The 17,077-nt window shown below is 40.0% G+C and overlaps 3 protein-coding genes across 5 annotated transcripts; all 3 read left to right on the top strand.

The window, feature by feature from the left end:
- The first annotated feature begins 65 nt into the window (after positions 1–65).
- RIOK2 (RIO kinase 2) lies at positions 66–2,801 on the top strand. Of its 3 annotated transcripts, none has more exons than XM_043420899.1 (5): positions 66–860; positions 983–1,124; positions 1,276–1,325; positions 1,437–1,939; positions 2,035–2,801. In XM_043420899.1, the coding sequence occupies exons 1-5, from the start codon at positions 795–797 to the stop codon at positions 2,702–2,704; spliced, it is 1,431 nt and encodes a 476-aa protein (XP_043276834.1). In that variant the 5' UTR covers positions 66–794; the 3' UTR covers positions 2,705–2,801. The 3 variants fall into 3 exon arrangements, with proteins under 3 accessions (XP_043276834.1, XP_043276833.1, XP_043276832.1); XM_043420898.1 differs by having other exon boundaries at positions 70–689; positions 784–860; positions 1,276–1,939; XM_043420897.1 differs by having other exon boundaries at positions 85–860; positions 1,276–1,939.
- A 398-nt stretch (positions 2,802–3,199) lies between these two features.
- LOC122411846 (sorbitol dehydrogenase-like) lies at positions 3,200–8,683 on the top strand. The gene is made up of 8 exons (XM_043420900.1): positions 3,200–3,463; positions 3,707–3,740; positions 5,699–5,859; positions 6,013–6,176; positions 7,114–7,298; positions 7,677–7,855; positions 8,032–8,153; positions 8,245–8,683. The coding sequence occupies exons 1-8, from the start codon at positions 3,215–3,217 to the stop codon at positions 8,393–8,395; spliced, it is 1,245 nt and encodes a 414-aa protein (XP_043276835.1). The 5' UTR covers positions 3,200–3,214; the 3' UTR covers positions 8,396–8,683.
- A 151-nt stretch (positions 8,684–8,834) lies between these two features.
- On the top strand, positions 8,835–13,250 carry LOC122411847 (FAM172 family protein homolog CG10038). The gene is made up of 7 exons (XM_043420901.1): positions 8,835–9,376; positions 9,526–9,604; positions 9,845–9,963; positions 10,410–10,739; positions 10,819–11,046; positions 12,828–12,912; positions 13,034–13,250. Exons 2-7 carry the CDS (start codon positions 9,538–9,540, stop codon positions 13,132–13,134), a joined length of 930 nt encoding a protein of 309 aa, XP_043276836.1. The 5' UTR covers positions 8,835–9,376; positions 9,526–9,537; the 3' UTR covers positions 13,135–13,250.
- Positions 13,251–17,077: the final 3,827 nt, after the last annotated feature.

Below are 17,077 nucleotides of genomic sequence, written 5' to 3'. Positions count from 1 at the left end.
TCTCGTAGTACGTACAAAAGCACAACACCAAAAATGAAAAATGGGCCAATTTCTATGAAAACAAAAAATCCCCAGCTTTTTTCTTTTCGGAAATATTATTTGCTACTTCGATAACTTTGTTTTTATCTTTGAAAATTTAGTCAATTAACTTTGAATTTTCGACTTTTTTTTAGTGTGAATCGTTTGTTGGACTTTTGTCGGTGATTGTTAAATCGAATATGCTTATCAAAATTAGATGATTCGAAAACAACAATCCGTGTGAGCTTGCCCAATTTTTTTTTCAATTTTGAAGTATCATGGATTTTAAAAAACCTAATCATAGCACCATAGCAAAGACCATAGCGACCATAGCACAATCGTTTGTTTATTTTATGATAAGCACTTGTTGAATATTCATTTATTTTTCAAAACAAGACCATAATTGTGTGGGAAATTATTATTTTAGCGAAGCGAATAAAGTACGGTGATTTGTTTTTCCAGTGTTTTTCTTTCAAAATGTACACTATTCTTCGCGCATATTACTGCTAATCGGTGTTGTTTCTCTCCTTTTGTACTTCACGAGAGGAATACCTCGTGAACACCCAATGGCCAGGCTGGGCTCCCGTCTTCCGTGTACTTAATCAAACTGCTGCAGTGACAACTGCTAATACCAGTTAAAACACATGGTTTTGTCGTGGATAAAATTTTAGGTTAAAAGTCTTTAAATCGTGTCTACGTGAAGTTTTTTAAGTTTTAAAGTATCAAATAATTAGTAAAATAATCAGTACATCGTTCTGCAATTAGATTTAGCAACAATGGGGAAGCTCAACGTAACGATGCTTCGATATTTAACTCGTGAAGATTTCCGCGTTTTGACAGCGGTAACTATTTACTGTTGCACATAAAATCTCATCATCTTTACCTTCTTTCCTTATTCTAAGTTTAGATTTATTGCTAAACTAGTACAAGTTGAATAGATTTATATTTTCAACTTTCATCTCAGATCGAAATGGGCATGAAAAATCATGAACTTGTGCCTGCATCCTTGGCTGCTCAAATTGCCAATCTTCGCCACGGCGGTGTTCACAAATTACTGAGGGAACTGTGCAAGCATCGCTTACTGAGCTATGAGCGTGGAAAACATTGTAAGTAAGAGACTTCACTGATACATCGGAGTTGTTCTTTTTGAATACTGCAATATTTGAAGAAATTTGAAGGGATTTTTCAAATGACCCAGAAACAAATAATTTTCATGCATGTTTCGTTCTTAATTTCAACTCAATTGTTATATTTCAGACGACGGATATCGTCTCACAAACTCTGGATATGATTATCTGGCTTTGAAGGTATTAGCTGCAAGAGAGGTCGTTGTCTCTTTTGGAAACCAGATCGGTGTTGGCAAAGAGTCAAATATTTACATAGTTGGTGATTCAGATGGAAATCCTGTGTGCTTGAAGTTGCATCGGCTGGGAAGGACATGTTTCCGGAATATTAAGGAGAAGAGAGATTATCATCAGCGCCGAAAATCCATGTCATGGCTTTATCTCTCAAGAATATCAGCAACTCGAGAATTTGCTTACATGAAAGCGTTAGAGGAACGAGGTTTTCCAGTACCAAAACCAATAGATTTCAACAGACACTGTGTAGTCATGGAACTTGTAGAAGGTGGACCTCTTTGCGGCGTACACGAAGTAGACAATGTTGAAGCTCTCTATGACGAGCTCATGAATCTCATTGTCAAACTTGGCAATCATGGTGTCATCCATGGTGATTTTAATGAGTTCAACATCATGATGACCGACGAAGGGAAGGCCATTCTCATTGATTTTCCACAAATGGTTTCAACCGAACATCCCAATGCCGAGTACTATTTCAATCGCGATGTCAATTGTATACGTGATTTTTTCAAAAGACGTTTCGCATATGAGAGTCAATTATATCCAAGCTTCAATGATATTTCGTGAGTATCTCTTTCGTGAAGCTGAATTTTAACAAAAATTTAATAAATTTTCTTTTCATCATTCTTATGGAAGGATTTTACTTCTCAAATTTCAGGCGCGAAGATTGCATCGACGTGGAAATAAGAGCAAGTGGTCTTACGAAGCGAATGGAAAAGGATTTGTTGATTGAAATGGGTATGGATCAAAGTGAAGAAGATGAAGATGAGACCGAGTCCCAAGAAGTTGATAATAACGATGAGAATCCCGATATCGATGTTCTTCGCCAGGAAGTAAACAAACTTGTGGATGATGAGCTGGTGCCAAAATCATTACGATCGTATGAAGACGAAAAAGTGTCTTTGATCGATAAAGTTAATAAGTTAGAGTTAAGAGAAAAATGCAGGTTTGAATTTGAAGTTGAATCTATAGAATCAAGCGATGAGCGAACAATTGAAAACCTCGGCGACGTACTCGAATCAGAAAAAAATGACCAAATTTCCGACCTGATAAATGCGTCGACGCTAGCAAATCCAGGATCGGACAATGATTCTTTATGCGGTTATGAGTTCAACGATTCCAGAAGCGTTCGGAGTTGTTCAACAGCAGCTTCAATAGCACCGGATGTCATCAGGCGTCGAATCAAACTGACTTTGGATAAGAGAAACAAACGAGGACAAGCGAGAAAAATAGTAGCCAAAGGAGAAGCGAGTGCGACGACGCGATCACGACGTGAAAATCGTGATATGATCAAACAATCGACCAATTGTGGCATTTGGGGAGATTGAACGTCAAACGCGTATAAATTAGATTCTCTGTAATTAGTCTCCTCGAGATCCACATCGGTTGATAAATTTGTATAATATAAGAAATTCTTCTATGATATTTTACCTTCGTTCTTACTTATCATTCATGTCAATCTTCTTTCCTCCGTTTAATTAAGGCCAAACTCTCATATCATCGGAATTATTTTCGCATTTTGTAACTGTCACAATTCGTTTCCGAATTTGGAGGCGGTTCAGTCAAGTTCAGGCTTATATTTTAGAAAAAAATTCATTGTCGGACAAGGTAGCGGTCGGTTAGTCAAGTTTTCCAATTACCCTCAAATTTGGACGCACCTCGGCCGATAAAGGGTTTGGAAAACAAAGAAAAAGTTTTATTACCGACACGAGCCGAGCGTGCCGCTTCCAAGAATGTCTCGAAGTATGTGTACATTACGTGAAAGCTGTACGTAGAGGCTGTAGCTGTGGGGTCGCGTTCGATGCCACCTCCACCGGATCTGTACATACGTTCGTACGATGACGATGATAACGTCGAGCAACAGTGGTAGAACTCAAAATAGTGCCAGTGACTTTTATATCTCTGCAATACGAAGTTCTGGTTATTCAGTTTCCGAGTGTACGCCGAGAACGGTTGATCTCTCTTTACACCTCAACTTTGTGAACACTAATTATTCAGTTACCGTACATCATCGCAATATCAACTCTCGAACGATGGCAAAAGACAATCTTACCGCTGTACTTTACGGAATCGAGGATTTACGTCTGGTAAGTCATGAAAATCATTGATTTTGCATTATGCCTAAACAGATGAAAAAGTTATATTATTTTAAACCTGCTAAAAAAAGTGTTTGCCACTTTTTTGCGACCCTGAAAGGCTTCGACGCCGGGCACTTGACATCGCGGCCTCCCCAGACTGGTGCACGTTCAATCGATCGCGAAAAACCACGTGGCGCCAAAGCGTGCCCGTCCTTGCATCTAAAACTTGTTTTTTTTTTTATTATTTTACAGGAACAGACACCTATCGAAGAACCCAATGACAACGGTGAGTTTATTTTCGTATTTTTCTATCAATATGTCATGTCCACCCTGCCTCTGGAGAGCCTCGCAATTTTTCGGATTATCCCATGGTCACTCTCTAGCTTCACTCTTTCATTTCGATATAATCGAAAATCAACGATCCCCAAATTTTCTGTTACTTGGCATTTTGAAGGGCATTTGCATCTTTAGGATTTACCAAATAATAGATTCTGAACGAAGTACAAACCCGTAAAAAAAAACTATTATTTTGATAAGTAGAAACTTATATGAAATAACAGTTTCTACGGATTTCACAAGGAAAATTTTATTTAAAAATTTTTATTGTTCCTAATGAATTTTTCTTTGAATAAATTATTTATCGTGCGTTTTTAGCAAGAGCTTTGTAGATATGAAAGTGTTCAATTGTATCGCAATAACAATATGTATTTTCGTTAAACTTCAGCATTACTTATATGTCCACACATTATCCAAAAAAAATTGAATAACAATTTCGGAGATTGCAATCGTTCGCTGTAACCGTATGGTCAGATCGCGTGACCTCTAAAATGCGTTGAAGCGTGTATCGCGGCTGGGTAAGAAGAAACACTTGTACGCCTCGAAACACGTCTTTTTTATGACCTTTAATATTTATCGTGTCAAGGAGAGAAAATATTTTTTCAAGTATTTCAACTGCAACGTTTATTTCTCAAATGACGTGAAGATTTAAGGACTTGACAAGAAAACATATTCGTCGTCACGACCCATTCGTGTACGAATACTTCTGACCTTCAACTCAATGATGTTCACTCGTATCGATATTTAATTTTATTTTTTTTTCACGATAATCTTTAAATTTTATATCCGAAATTCCCGTAATTAATAACTCATTAATAAGCCTCGTCATTGGTTAGTTATTGAATATGAATATTCAAATTGAGCATTTGAGTCGATTGAATTGTGTAAAAGTACAAAGGCATTAGAATGTATAATTGAAATCGCTCTATTGATATCCAAAACTCATATGAAAATTCATGTCATTATTGACGAACTTTTCCTATTATTCTTGGTGTCCCGAAATGCTTTTCGTTTCCTATACTTCCTACAATCTTATCGTTCATATCTCAATGAAATATACAAGTTTGCCCCGTTATATTTAACGGTATAAACAGATTGGCTAACATAACTGGATCGTTCTCGTGGGTCACTTGCAAAACGTCCATTGAAACCACGAGTCATAAGTCGTTTCCGTATTTTATTGGCATTTTGGTTATATTTTCACGAATAAACGATTATACTGGGAACGTTGAGAAATTTCGGACAAGCACATTGGGCTAAAAATGATGCGAACGACTGTCATGAAAAGTAATGACAAAATATGAAATTTCTTGCTTTTCAATACGTTAGAAAAATTCGTCTTTGCACTTTTGGAAAAAAAACAATGATTACCAATGTTGACGATTTCCTTTCGAATTTTTGTTGTCCGGATAACGAGAAAGAAAAAGTGTATCTAAATTCGCCTTTTCGACGGTCATTTCAATCTCTATAACAGTCGTATTTGAACTATCGAATTGCTGCTGATTGAAGAATTCGTAATCGATTGGGATCAGAAATTGCTCCGGCAAAAATAACGGTCGTACGTGTTCGAGTCCTGACATCTTCTAGAATATTGTACAATTGATGGTTGTCCTTCTAAAATGGGCTCGTTTGAACCAATAAATTTACCAGTATCGTCATAGATCCGTTGGGACAATAATAGAAACGCTGCCATCTGAATCCCCGATTAATCTCGTTGACCTCCAAGAGTCAATATTGAAGAACTTTTTGAACCGGGAAACGATCAAAATAGATCATAATCGAGAGTTTTTTTTTTCTCCACACTTCCATCCTAACGTTACAATTCATTCATTTTCGGACACTCATTTTATTTGCGCAATCATTCTATTCTATCGTTTTAATTCATATATTTTTTTTTTCACACCACAGAAGTTCTGATCCGCATGAGTTGCGTTGGAATCTGCGGATCTGATGTCCATTATCTCGTGAATGGAAGAATCGGCGATTTCATCGTCAGAGAACCGATGATTGTCGGCCACGAATCGTCTGGGGTCGTTGCTAAGCTCGGAAAAAATGTGACAAATTTGAAGGTACAATTGTGATGGGGAAACAGCAGTCTTTATTTAATTGAGTGAATTTTTTCATCGAAAATCATGGAATTATGAACTGAAATTGAATTCAAACTTGGGAGTTTTTAATTTCAGTCCAATTAACATTTACAAAGTAATTACTTTTTCTCATAGGTTGGCGATCGAGTTGCTATCGAACCAGGGGTACCCTGCAGAACTTGCAACGTGTGCAAACAGGGGCGATACAACTTGTGCAAAGATGTGGTGTTTTGTGCCACACCACCGATCCATGGGAGCTTGAGACGTTGGTACAAACACGCGGCCGATTTCTGTTACCGGTAATTATTGAAAAAAATTTCGTAAACTCGCAATATCCATTGTAATTATTTTATTATTAAGAAACAAATTTGAAACTGCAAACAGAATGCTTTCGGTGACTAAACATTGGAGCTCGACCGGCTGAGTAACTTTCTCGATGTTTTAATCAAACGCATAATTTTTCTGCCATTTTTGCTTTTAAGAAGTCGCGTTGAACAGCCCTAATCTTCAAGCGCATTCTGTTTGACCCTGAAGCACACTTCCAACAACTACCTCCGACCCGATATTTTGATAAGGAAAACCGTGATTACGAGTTCAAGTGCAAAAGTTCATTCATATGCACATGATGAAACATATATCGAGGCAACTCTGAATTCTGAATTTCATTGCTCATTGGTCAACGCTTTACAAACTATATAAATAAAACAGAGCTTTATTATACGACTGAAAACGCGTTCTATTAAGATTGCATATTTTTTACACTCAGCTCAAGTGTTATTAACGAAAATCGATCAAAAGTATGAATTTCTTCGCTCTTTCCACCGAGCTTCTCATTCGTCGTTATCTCTAGTTCTTTTTTTTCATGGACGTTTGGTACGTTTATCGCATAAGCCCATTACTGTATCCTAGAGTATATAATCGGAGTACATTTTTAAGGCTTAGCTGAGCATTTATTGGATTGGAGGGAAACATAACGCTGGTGTCTCGGGAAATAGATTTTCCATTTATTATTTGAGTTCACGAGAGCATCTTTACTGGTTACATAAGACCGAATGTATCTCTGACAGTTCTTATTAGTCGAACGCTAATATCGTCATGATTTCATGATGGCAAGTCTGACCTTTCGCGAGTCCCCTATTGCTCTTCAAAAAAGGGCGTGAAAAATGTTTTCCTTTAGCTTAAAAGTTTCATGATACAAGTCGGTTGTTTACACGGAGATTTCTCTTGGATTTGCAGATTACCGGACCATGTGAGCCTCGAAGAGGGTGCATTGCTGGAGCCTTTGTCCGTAGCAGTGCACGCGTGTAAACGTGCCGAAGTAGGAATAGGCTCGAAAGTCTTAATTACCGGATCGGGGCCAATAGGACTCGTTTGCCTTCTGGTAGCCAAGGCTATGGGTGCGAGCAAGGTCGTAATTACAGGTGACGATTTAAAAGTTTGGAGTTTCTCAATGACTCTGCTGCGAAGATGACAATGTTTTTGCAGTCAATTCTTAACTTTTTATCTTTCAATGCTTTTATCACTTCAAGCGTAATCTCACTTCAGATAAAGTTCGAATACTTAAAAAAGAATTGAAAAAGAAGTTCATTGCTCATATCTCAGTCATAAACACTTGTTTGCAATAGGCTTGTGTTGATTTTTTGCGCAAGCAGTACTTCATTCAGATCCGTATTGCAACATGCATTTTGAGTAAACAACTTTCAGTTTGACGACTCATATTGATAACTGCAGTAAAAAAAAAATGAAACAATAAAATGATCTCTTTTCCATGGACTCTAAACGAAGCAATTAACTTGCAGATATTATAGAGGACAAACTGAAGGTCGCCAAATCGCTTGGAGCTGATGAGACATTCCTTGGCAGTAAGGATTTGTCCGAGGCCCAAACGGTCGAGCGCATAACTCAACTGTTTGGTGGACAGCCTGACAAGACCATCGAAGCTTCGGGTGCAGGAGCATCGATACGCCTAGCGATTCTCGTGAGTGTGAACAAGTTTGTTCATATTCGAAAGGATTCCCTAGTCAAATCCTATGCTTGAATATTTAGCACAATGGATTGTTAGAATTAAAAGAATAATTGGAGTCACGTGAGCTCGGAATTCTAATGAATTTTCATGCAATCAATCGATCTTACGAGCTATGATCCAATTCACAGGTTACGAAGTCTGGTGGTACAGCTGTTTTCGTAGGCTGTGGAGCACCAGAAGTTCAAGTGCCACTTATCAATGCTCTAACGAGGGAGGTCGATCTTAGAGGAGTGTTCCGGTACGCTAACGAGTAAGTATACCTTTTCGAACCCTAACGAACTCGTGTGTTCGTCGGCTCCTCTTGAAACACGCGGTTTACAATATTAATTTGAATTTGATAGCTACGAAGATGCCCTCGAACTCGTCACTTCCGGAAAAGTCAACGTAAAGCCACTGATAACGCACAACTTTACCCTAGAAGAGACCAAGGCAGCGTTTGAGACAACAAGATCCGGAAAGGCTGGGGCGATCAAAGTCATGATTCATTGCTAGTACTTAATACCGAAAGGAGATGAATTTTTAATCACGAAAGTGAAGACCTCCTCAAAAAGTTCTTTTAGCTGATAAAATTAATAACCTTTAATGGGTGTAATTAAATAGGGGAATTATTATTGCAAAATCCAACCATTTGTGGATACTTGCAATGTTGTAAATAATGTAAATTATAAGAATTTGTGTGGTAAAGCCTCAAACGAGAATCAATGCCAATTTGAATACATTTTAACTATTCAGTCACTAAATTCTCTTTATACAAGCAAATACAAATATCTTTGAAAAACACTTGAATGGATATGTATACTTTTTTGTATCCTTCCTAACTTAATTGTACTCCCTTATTTAAGTGGTTACACATAATGTGGAATCGTGTAAGTAGATGAAACGAAATATTCATGCTGCAGGAGCTGTTTCGTGGAAAAGATTTGAAAGCACAGGAAATGACGGTACTTCAATCTTCATAGTGTAGAGAATTTTTGTGAAATAGTTTCGTGAAATTCGTTTTACGAAATTTCGGGTCAATCTAGTTCCGAAAATCTTACTTCAATATTATATACCGACCTTGAATTACGATTTCGTTATAATCGATACTAAATATGAAATTACTCGAAAAGTTCAATTGTCAAATATTTGCAATTGAAAACTGGTTGTTCCAGCTTCGAGGAAATTCCACCTGGCGGTTGTAGCATTGGCCGGAAAATCTTCATGAACTTTACCGAATGATGGAAAAACCGAGCCCAAAGTTGCTCAAAGCATGCATTCGATGCATTGTGTCCTAAGCTTTATGGCGATTGTTTTGGAAACAGTGAAAACATCGACTACACTGTTCGAACGTGTGCGGCAAAACACCGACTTTACTGAGGAATAATTTCAAATATTGTGTTAATAATTAAATCGGGAAGTTCTTTAAACTCACTAATCATTTCTTTCAAATATTTACTTCCCCTGTGCGTCTTTCGCTGCATAGCGACGACAGCGGTACGTTTTATAATACGAAATTTGAGGTTAAACGTAGTGCCGCAGTGTCCTACTGGCGAAATGTATACAACAGTTTTGTGACGCATAGATGTCAACTGCAGTGAAGTATAATACTTTGGTAAAGTAAAAAGAGAGAATTTGATTTACAGCGGGTTGTCAATATGTCATTGGACAAAAAAATTACTTTTCCGAAGAATCTTAAGGAGTTTGGATACGGTTTTGATGAAGGTACGATCACGTTACGCGTATATATTTTTTACCTGACATATATTTACAGTTTACGCAATAAAGGTCTATTCATACGAGAAATACTGGGCTGGGAACGAACCGCGGTCATCGGAATACGGTTGCGATTGGCTACCATTCACGTTGACATGCCCGTGAATTTCTGCATTATCGATCACCGCTACGCAAAGGAATCCGAAATAAAGTAATTCAATGAACGCATATACAATGATTCATTTTCAGGTGGCAAATTACGGAAAGTAGATCTGGTCACCAATGTGATGAGTAAGGAAGAAGGCTTCGAATTCAACGTTTCTGAAGATCCTCAATACAATCAAAAGCGTTACGAAGCATTGGGCGAGGTAATTCACTTTTAATGACATTTAAGTAATAATAAAGTGATATTTTTTTGTACTCGACTCGAAATATCGCAATGTCTAATCATTTTCTCTATATCTATATATCGACGGCGATATAACGATTGAAGTAAACATTTTTATCTACTGCTAGTAACAGAGGAAGCGGAGGATATCCGAACAAATATAGCCCCTTCGAAATTTCACTAATACCGATTGTCAATAATAACAATTCTAATAAGCAATTAACATTTCGCTTGAATGAAATATTCTTCGACGAATATAACTCATGAACTACCTTTTCCGGTTTTTGTCATTGCAGCCAAGATTTGAAAATTAAACGGGAATATAAATAGGACTCGAGTTATTGGTGTTTTCATAGATTTATTGAGAATTGTAATTGTAATGAGCATAAATATTTATAAAATCTTGTAACTCCGTTGTATTTTCAGGTGATCAACGAATACGTTTACGATTTACTGGAAAAAGAGGGTCTGCGAAGGATCCCAGTGCCGAAAACGAGTAACGCACCACTGGCATTGCGATCGTCGATATTTGCGAGCGAGGATGCATTTGAGAACGAAAAATTGCTGATACTCATTCACGGAAGCGGTGTAGTGAGAGCGGGCCAGTGGGCACGTCGTTTGATAATAAACGACGATCTCAACTCCGGAACACAACTGCCCTATATTCGAAGGGGAAGGAAGCTCGGATATGGAATTTTAGTGCTCAATACGAACGACAATTCCAGAACGATTGGTAACGAAGTGAAAAAAATTCCGGTTTGTAGAATCGACGTTTTTTCTTGCCCTCTCAAAAATCTTTCGTTTCAACCGAAATGAGAATTCGCAATATCTCCAGGGCAGTGAGGATCCGTACGCGCATTTGCGGACAGTCTGGTCCGATTACGTGAAAGGGTCGAACGCCAAGAAAATCGGAATAATCGCTCACAGTTACGGCGGTGTTTGCACTATCAAATTCGCAATGGAAAATCCCGAAGAATTCGTCAAGAAAGTATTCGCTGTTGCTTTCACCGACAGCGTTCACTCATCCATGATGCCTACCAAAGGAACTGATCACATAATAAAAGTGAGTACGGAATTGGAATATTCCCTAACGCCGAGCTCACAGACCAATGTCCACCGGATTTTCAAACGAAAAATTATGAAACGAGGAATCGGGATTCGTATGGCCGCAATGCCAAATAAGCGTGTGCTCCAAAACCTCGTGAATTGAAATAATCGGTGGAAAATAAAGAGGGCAAGGTCGTCGAGTGTTTGCGATGAAGAGCTCGGAGTGTGCTCGTTCTTGTGAAGCTTTCGGTTCATCTGGGGAGTGCATTGTTTTGCGACAACGGCACTGCATGACTTCTTCCATTAGCCTCCTCGACGCCTACTCTATTTCTCTTCACCAGTCGAGTTTAAGCATTTCGTACTTAAGGGCTCATAACATATGTATTATAACGCGCGTCAATATACAAAGCGGAGGACGAAAGATGCCGAGCATTCGGGGCACCGTTCATTTATTTACGGACCATTGTTTTCTATATCTTTGTCCCGTTATGTGGCAGCAAAGTGGGCGCCACGTCACTGTCCCGTCGAGCGTACATCGAATATGCGAGTTTGATATTGTCTTTGACACTTGACACAATCGAAAGGAGTGAAAAGACTTTATCAACTTTTTTAAACGATGGAGCGGTTGAGACGAAATTTTATTTCACCTTCAAGTTTTATTCTTCACTCCCAGATTTTCAGGATTTTCTGAAGCCCAGAATATATCATCGGAATAAAGTAATGTCGAAAAACGGACCCGTCGCTTCGGCCAGTCTCCGAAATCATTGAACTGCTCTCACTAAAACACTCGCCGTTAGAGCTCTCATGCATCTGGTAATAGCCTACTCTGTCCAATTGTTCTCCAACAATGAAGCTGCGTGACTTCTTCTATATTAGCCTTCTATATTACCAAGTACGCTGATTCTCTGCGTGAACCTCTCCCCGTAGTGCTCGATGGCTTAAGCTCAGGCTACGAAGTGGAAGGGGTGCTTGCTAGCGGTTTCCATACGACGCACAAAGTACGTCTGTCACTCGCGTTATTTCGATTTTTTATCAACGATTGAATAGCCGGCTATCGAATGATGAGAACTCTGAAGCGTTTCGATTGGTCAAAGCCTCAAAACTACGAGTCTGAATTTCTCTTTAGTGCTTTTTGCACTCCAGTTAAATGTTTCATTGCGGGCAAGAAATTCGGTTCAATTTTTTTTTTCAATTTCCCTTCTATTTTATCATAATGCTTACGACTTTTTGACACAAATCACAAATGATTGTAATACAAAGGAAAACAAGACTTCGGTGGTCTTGCTCAGAGAAGAGAATGTTCCGAAATGCTCGTGGCTAATAAACCCCCGACGAAAATGTGCTCAGGGAATTAATTGAAGTGCTGGTGTAAATAGGTAAAGATGAGAGTACCGATGAACTCGATTCGTCCCGACAGACGTGAGCGCGTATTTCTGTGTATTTATATGGATGTATATATGGATTGGTTTATGTAACGCTACGGACATCGGGTAGTACGCTCGGTAACTCGGAGCGGGAGTTCCGAACTTTAGTGCTTTAGGCAAATATAATCGGGACATTTCCCTCGAGGATGCGAGGCGCTGCCTCCGTCTCCATCCTCCTGTACCGCCCCCCTTCGCTCGCAGCTTTCACTCACTTCTTTTACAGGTCGTTTCCAAACGTGTATCAATAAAAACAGCTTTTTCTTCGTGTACAAATAGTATTAGCATTGCAACCGTACGGTCGTCACGGATTACGATTATTTAAAACCTTTCAAAACTCGATTCAAAGTTGACGCCAGCTTATCGCTCGTTTTAGATAACCAAAAATTGGGTAACTTCGGACAAGCCGTTGGACACACCCGAAAAAACATCGAGCGACGATGTCGAGTGCGTTTCAGCAGGTGTGTAATATTCATTTCTACGAATCTGGCGTGCTCAAGATAACTTCATTATCGGAAACCAACTAGGCTTGCTGAACATTATCATCTGCAGAAGAGTCTGACGTTTGCTTTCTTATTGCAGGAACGTCGGTCCACGAAATGACTTCGTGGTCCAGCATCGAGTCTGTGTTCAGATTTTTGGAGCAACGTTACAGGAGCGTTACAGCGAAGGAAGAGTTGTAATAACTTATGAATTGTCAAGGAGCAATAAAAATAAACTAATTCGCGATTATGAGTTACGTCGTGGCGAATATTTTACTTTAATTTTGTAATTCTGTTCCAATAAACTTGAAAAACTATCGAGTGGCGTCAAGTCCATCAATCTCGTCGATCAATGCGATCGGTTTTTCACGCGTACCGGTCGATTGGCAGCTACTGGAAGGTCCGCTATTCAGTAATTATCGGCTCCGTAATACGGTCGACGGAATGATAAAGCGCGAGTGCGAATATTACGGAGGACGAGGGAGATCCTACAGGGAAGGAGGTAATGGAAGAAAAGGATTCGTTAATTCGTTCGCACTCGGATCGAGGAAGGCTCTCGGTTACGTTCTCCTCAGCTCGCAGCATCGATTCACAAGTGGATATTCATTTTTCACCCGAGCGTGTTCTTAATAGGAGCTATTAATACGCTCGTAATAAGTCGAACAATGGAAGTAATTAGCGTCCGACTCATCAGTCATTTCTCCCCTCGTGTAATCGTCCAACGACGCACACACTTTATATTCGTAAGTGTATAATCCTCGGAACACGGTGCACGGATCCGTTCGATGCAAACCCTTGCGTTAAGCAGCTTGATGCATGCTGCATGGAATTTCTTCTTGCCACTCTTTCGCTCATCCGAACACCACATTTTACTTTTCATCTTGCGAAGAGCGAGAGCCTATTAGAAGGACTAATGAAACCAGTTCTTCCTCACGTACGTTCAACGTCTCTCCGATAACCGTGTCAGACCGAAAGAGCGATTCTTCGTAAAATAGAAGAGTTAAGAGTTCCCTCGGACTCCGATTAACTCGCGTTATATTTCATCTTGTCTGACTTTGTATTAGCTAACTGTGATGAGCCTCTGAGCTTGAGGAGTATTTTAATCATCGATATTGCAGCCCCTCCGAATCAGAGCTCGATCTTTTCAATCGAGAACGCGCGACAAGGATACGATTCCAACGCGAATTTCACGTCCTCCTTTCGGTAGTTTCAACCCAGTTATTTTTATTCAAGGCTCTCAATTTAGCGCTGTCACACGAGAAGAATTTCGAAGGAAAAGCAACTGAGCTTTTGACAACGGCAAACTCGTCGAGTATTTCAGTTTTCAGTAATAAACAAAGTGATTATTTAACGATAGCGAATATATATCGGATCTGCAATTTGTTTACAAGCACTAAATACTTTTTCGCGAGTATTAAAGCCGAACAAAGTGTTTCTGAAAGCTGGTCGGTGGTACGACGAGGGCGTTTGTATACGACCGGTTTTCCGTGATGAAGCACATCTCGGAGTATCCGGAACAGCACGAGGCAGATTGACAAAGCGGAAAAGCGAGCCGTAAGCACGCGGTAAGCCCGCAGCTTTTGCCTACAATATATTTTCAAGCAGGAATCTCAGACCCTTAGCTTTGAGCTCGCCGCTCGACTTTTGTCGATGTCCACCTCCTCCATGCATCTCCTACACTCGGTGCTCATACTTCCTACGTATTTTTCCACCCCTTGGTAGCCACGTTTAATATTGGCAAAGTGCTTGGGTAAAAACGAGGCGGCTGAATTATGAATTGCGCATTGTGAATTCCGCTCAGGTATGCGCATTCGTGTGTAAAGTATTGAGAGAATTCACCAAGTTTATATTTATCCTACTAAACATTTTGATCAAGACTCGTGATGACGATGAACATCTGATGGCCGTGGCCAAAGATGTTTTTCGTTTTCCTACATTAATCGCTTTCTCTGAACACTCAAAACCTCTCTCGCTCTTTCTGTTGCCGCGCGAAACACTGCTTTTTGTGGCTCGGATCCTCTTGTATATGAGAGTCTTTTGATCTTCTATGACATTTGCTTAATATCATGCGCCGATCTCTCCAGCTGTCAGTCGTGCCTTTCAAATCATTCTCAAATATTTTCATATCAACGAACAAAGTAATGAAATCGCGATAAAAATCGCTGCGCGAATTAGTAAACTTCGGCTCGACCTTCTTGCAACGTTCGTTTCCTTCCTTCCTTCCTCTCTTTCTCTCTTGTACACGGCTATTTCGCAAGATTTCTCATCCACGTAGGATTGGTAATGATACGTTTATACACAGAAGGAGAGGAGAATGAAACGAACGTTGAATACTGTCCGAGAGCCCATTTTCAGCGCCAATAACTTTTTATCGGGCTCGTGCTGAGGAATATTTGGTGTGTCGTTGGTGTCGAGACGTTGAGACGAGGAGAACGACTTTAACGGAAGAAATATGAATTGTTAATAGAAGGTAAAAGCAATTTTATGTACTCTACATAATGCGAACGAGAGCTTGTGCCAATGTATATATTCTTCGAATGGCGAAGCTCTCTGCTCCTCGCCTATACAATATAAAAGCTGCGACAGCGCCACCAGCCACCAGCAGAGGCATGCAGAGTTATATGTAAATTTGAAAACGGGATCGCATGGCTTTTCCTCCCGCCCCTCGCCCGCCGCCATCTCTTGTCCCGCATACATTAGTTTTTATCTGTTTTACTTTTTTATCCGATGATAATTTTCATAAAATCTTTTTCTCCCACTCCCATCTGAGAAGCTTTCTTTGCTCACCTCACTCTCCTCAACTTTTTTCTACCCTTGCCGAATCTCCCTTGAGAAATATGAGGGACTCGTCAACCCTGGCAACGAGGATTCACCGCAAAAGTGCCATTTAAGCGGGAATAAAAGTTCATGAACAAGAAGCATTATCGCACAAACCTATACCGGCCGTTCTTGAACGGATCACACTTCCGCTCGAAATGCGCCCGTTTCGGGAAGATTTTTTATTATACCGACTATTCGCAAAGAATTCAGCCTCAAAGTGTCATTCGAATTTCGTCGGTGCATTCGGGAGGATAAAAAAGTAATTGCAGCCGATCGAGATGTACTGTGAAGCGGACAAGGCTGTAGAATTCCTTCAATGAAAATCTGCTGCGAAACCGATGGAGAAGTTTTAGTTTATTTTCAGAAGGGGGTTCGAATCAATCGAGTATTTGCATTCCACGTGATCGAATCGCGAGTCAAACTCCCATTTTATGCCGCACCAGTAAAGAAGGATCAGTCTCGCCATGTTTTACCAACCGAAGACTTACAGAAGTGTGATCAATAGTGTATATGAGTCGTCAACTCAGAGATGGCAGTACCTTCTGGTCGTGGTCCCTGCTTGAAATATCTTCTCGCCGGGGTAAGTTTACCACAGAAATCTAGAGAATTCGATGATGTATACTATGTTCATAGTTAAGAAGAATGTTGTTTTCCTTACAATTCTGTCACTCAAATTTTCCTAATCAACGACATTTTCAAGGCAGCCTATCTCCAAGATCATTTTTTCAGAATACATGAATTTCGAGATTGTAAAACTCTGAGACTATTCCGAATGGGCGTTGATGCCGGAATTGACGAATTTTTGGTAAATGGCTGATGTTACTACTTGGAAAGCACGATGCGAAGAAGCGACGAGACCTCGCTGGTTGATGGTGCAATTTGTCAAGGTGTAAGTAAACACAGCGACATGATTCGTTGGGGAAAGTTTGTTTAGCCAGAAGCAGCGATGCGACATCCTTTCATTTGAACTCCTTGCTTACGCTCCGATATTAGTCAGAGCACTCTTGCCGTTGCGTTGTTCCGGCACGTTATACTCGTCATCGCGTGTATATATCTTTCTCTATTTCTTCGTGAAACTCCAACGAGTTCGCTCGAGCATGGCTGGAAATAGGAGAGGAGAGTGTGTGGACCAGAAAGCTACTGGCATCGCAGCAGTTGTCATAGCAATGCGGTGAATATCGGTTTCTACTATTTTCGAGGTTGCCAAAAGCACCAGAGGGATCCAACCACCTCGAGGAACCGACGTTAAGCGACATCGTTCCATTCCTCTCAGAGAGGAAGCACCTTCGTGCACGCCGCTGTTCTGGCTGATCAAATAGAAGGG

Source organism: Venturia canescens, chromosome 6 (genome assembly GCF_019457755.1).
Source record: "Venturia canescens isolate UGA chromosome 6, ASM1945775v1, whole genome shotgun sequence".
Classification (NCBI taxonomy): domain Eukaryota; kingdom Metazoa; phylum Arthropoda; class Insecta; order Hymenoptera; family Ichneumonidae; genus Venturia; species Venturia canescens.
This window is presented reverse-complemented; position numbering and strand designations above follow the sequence as displayed.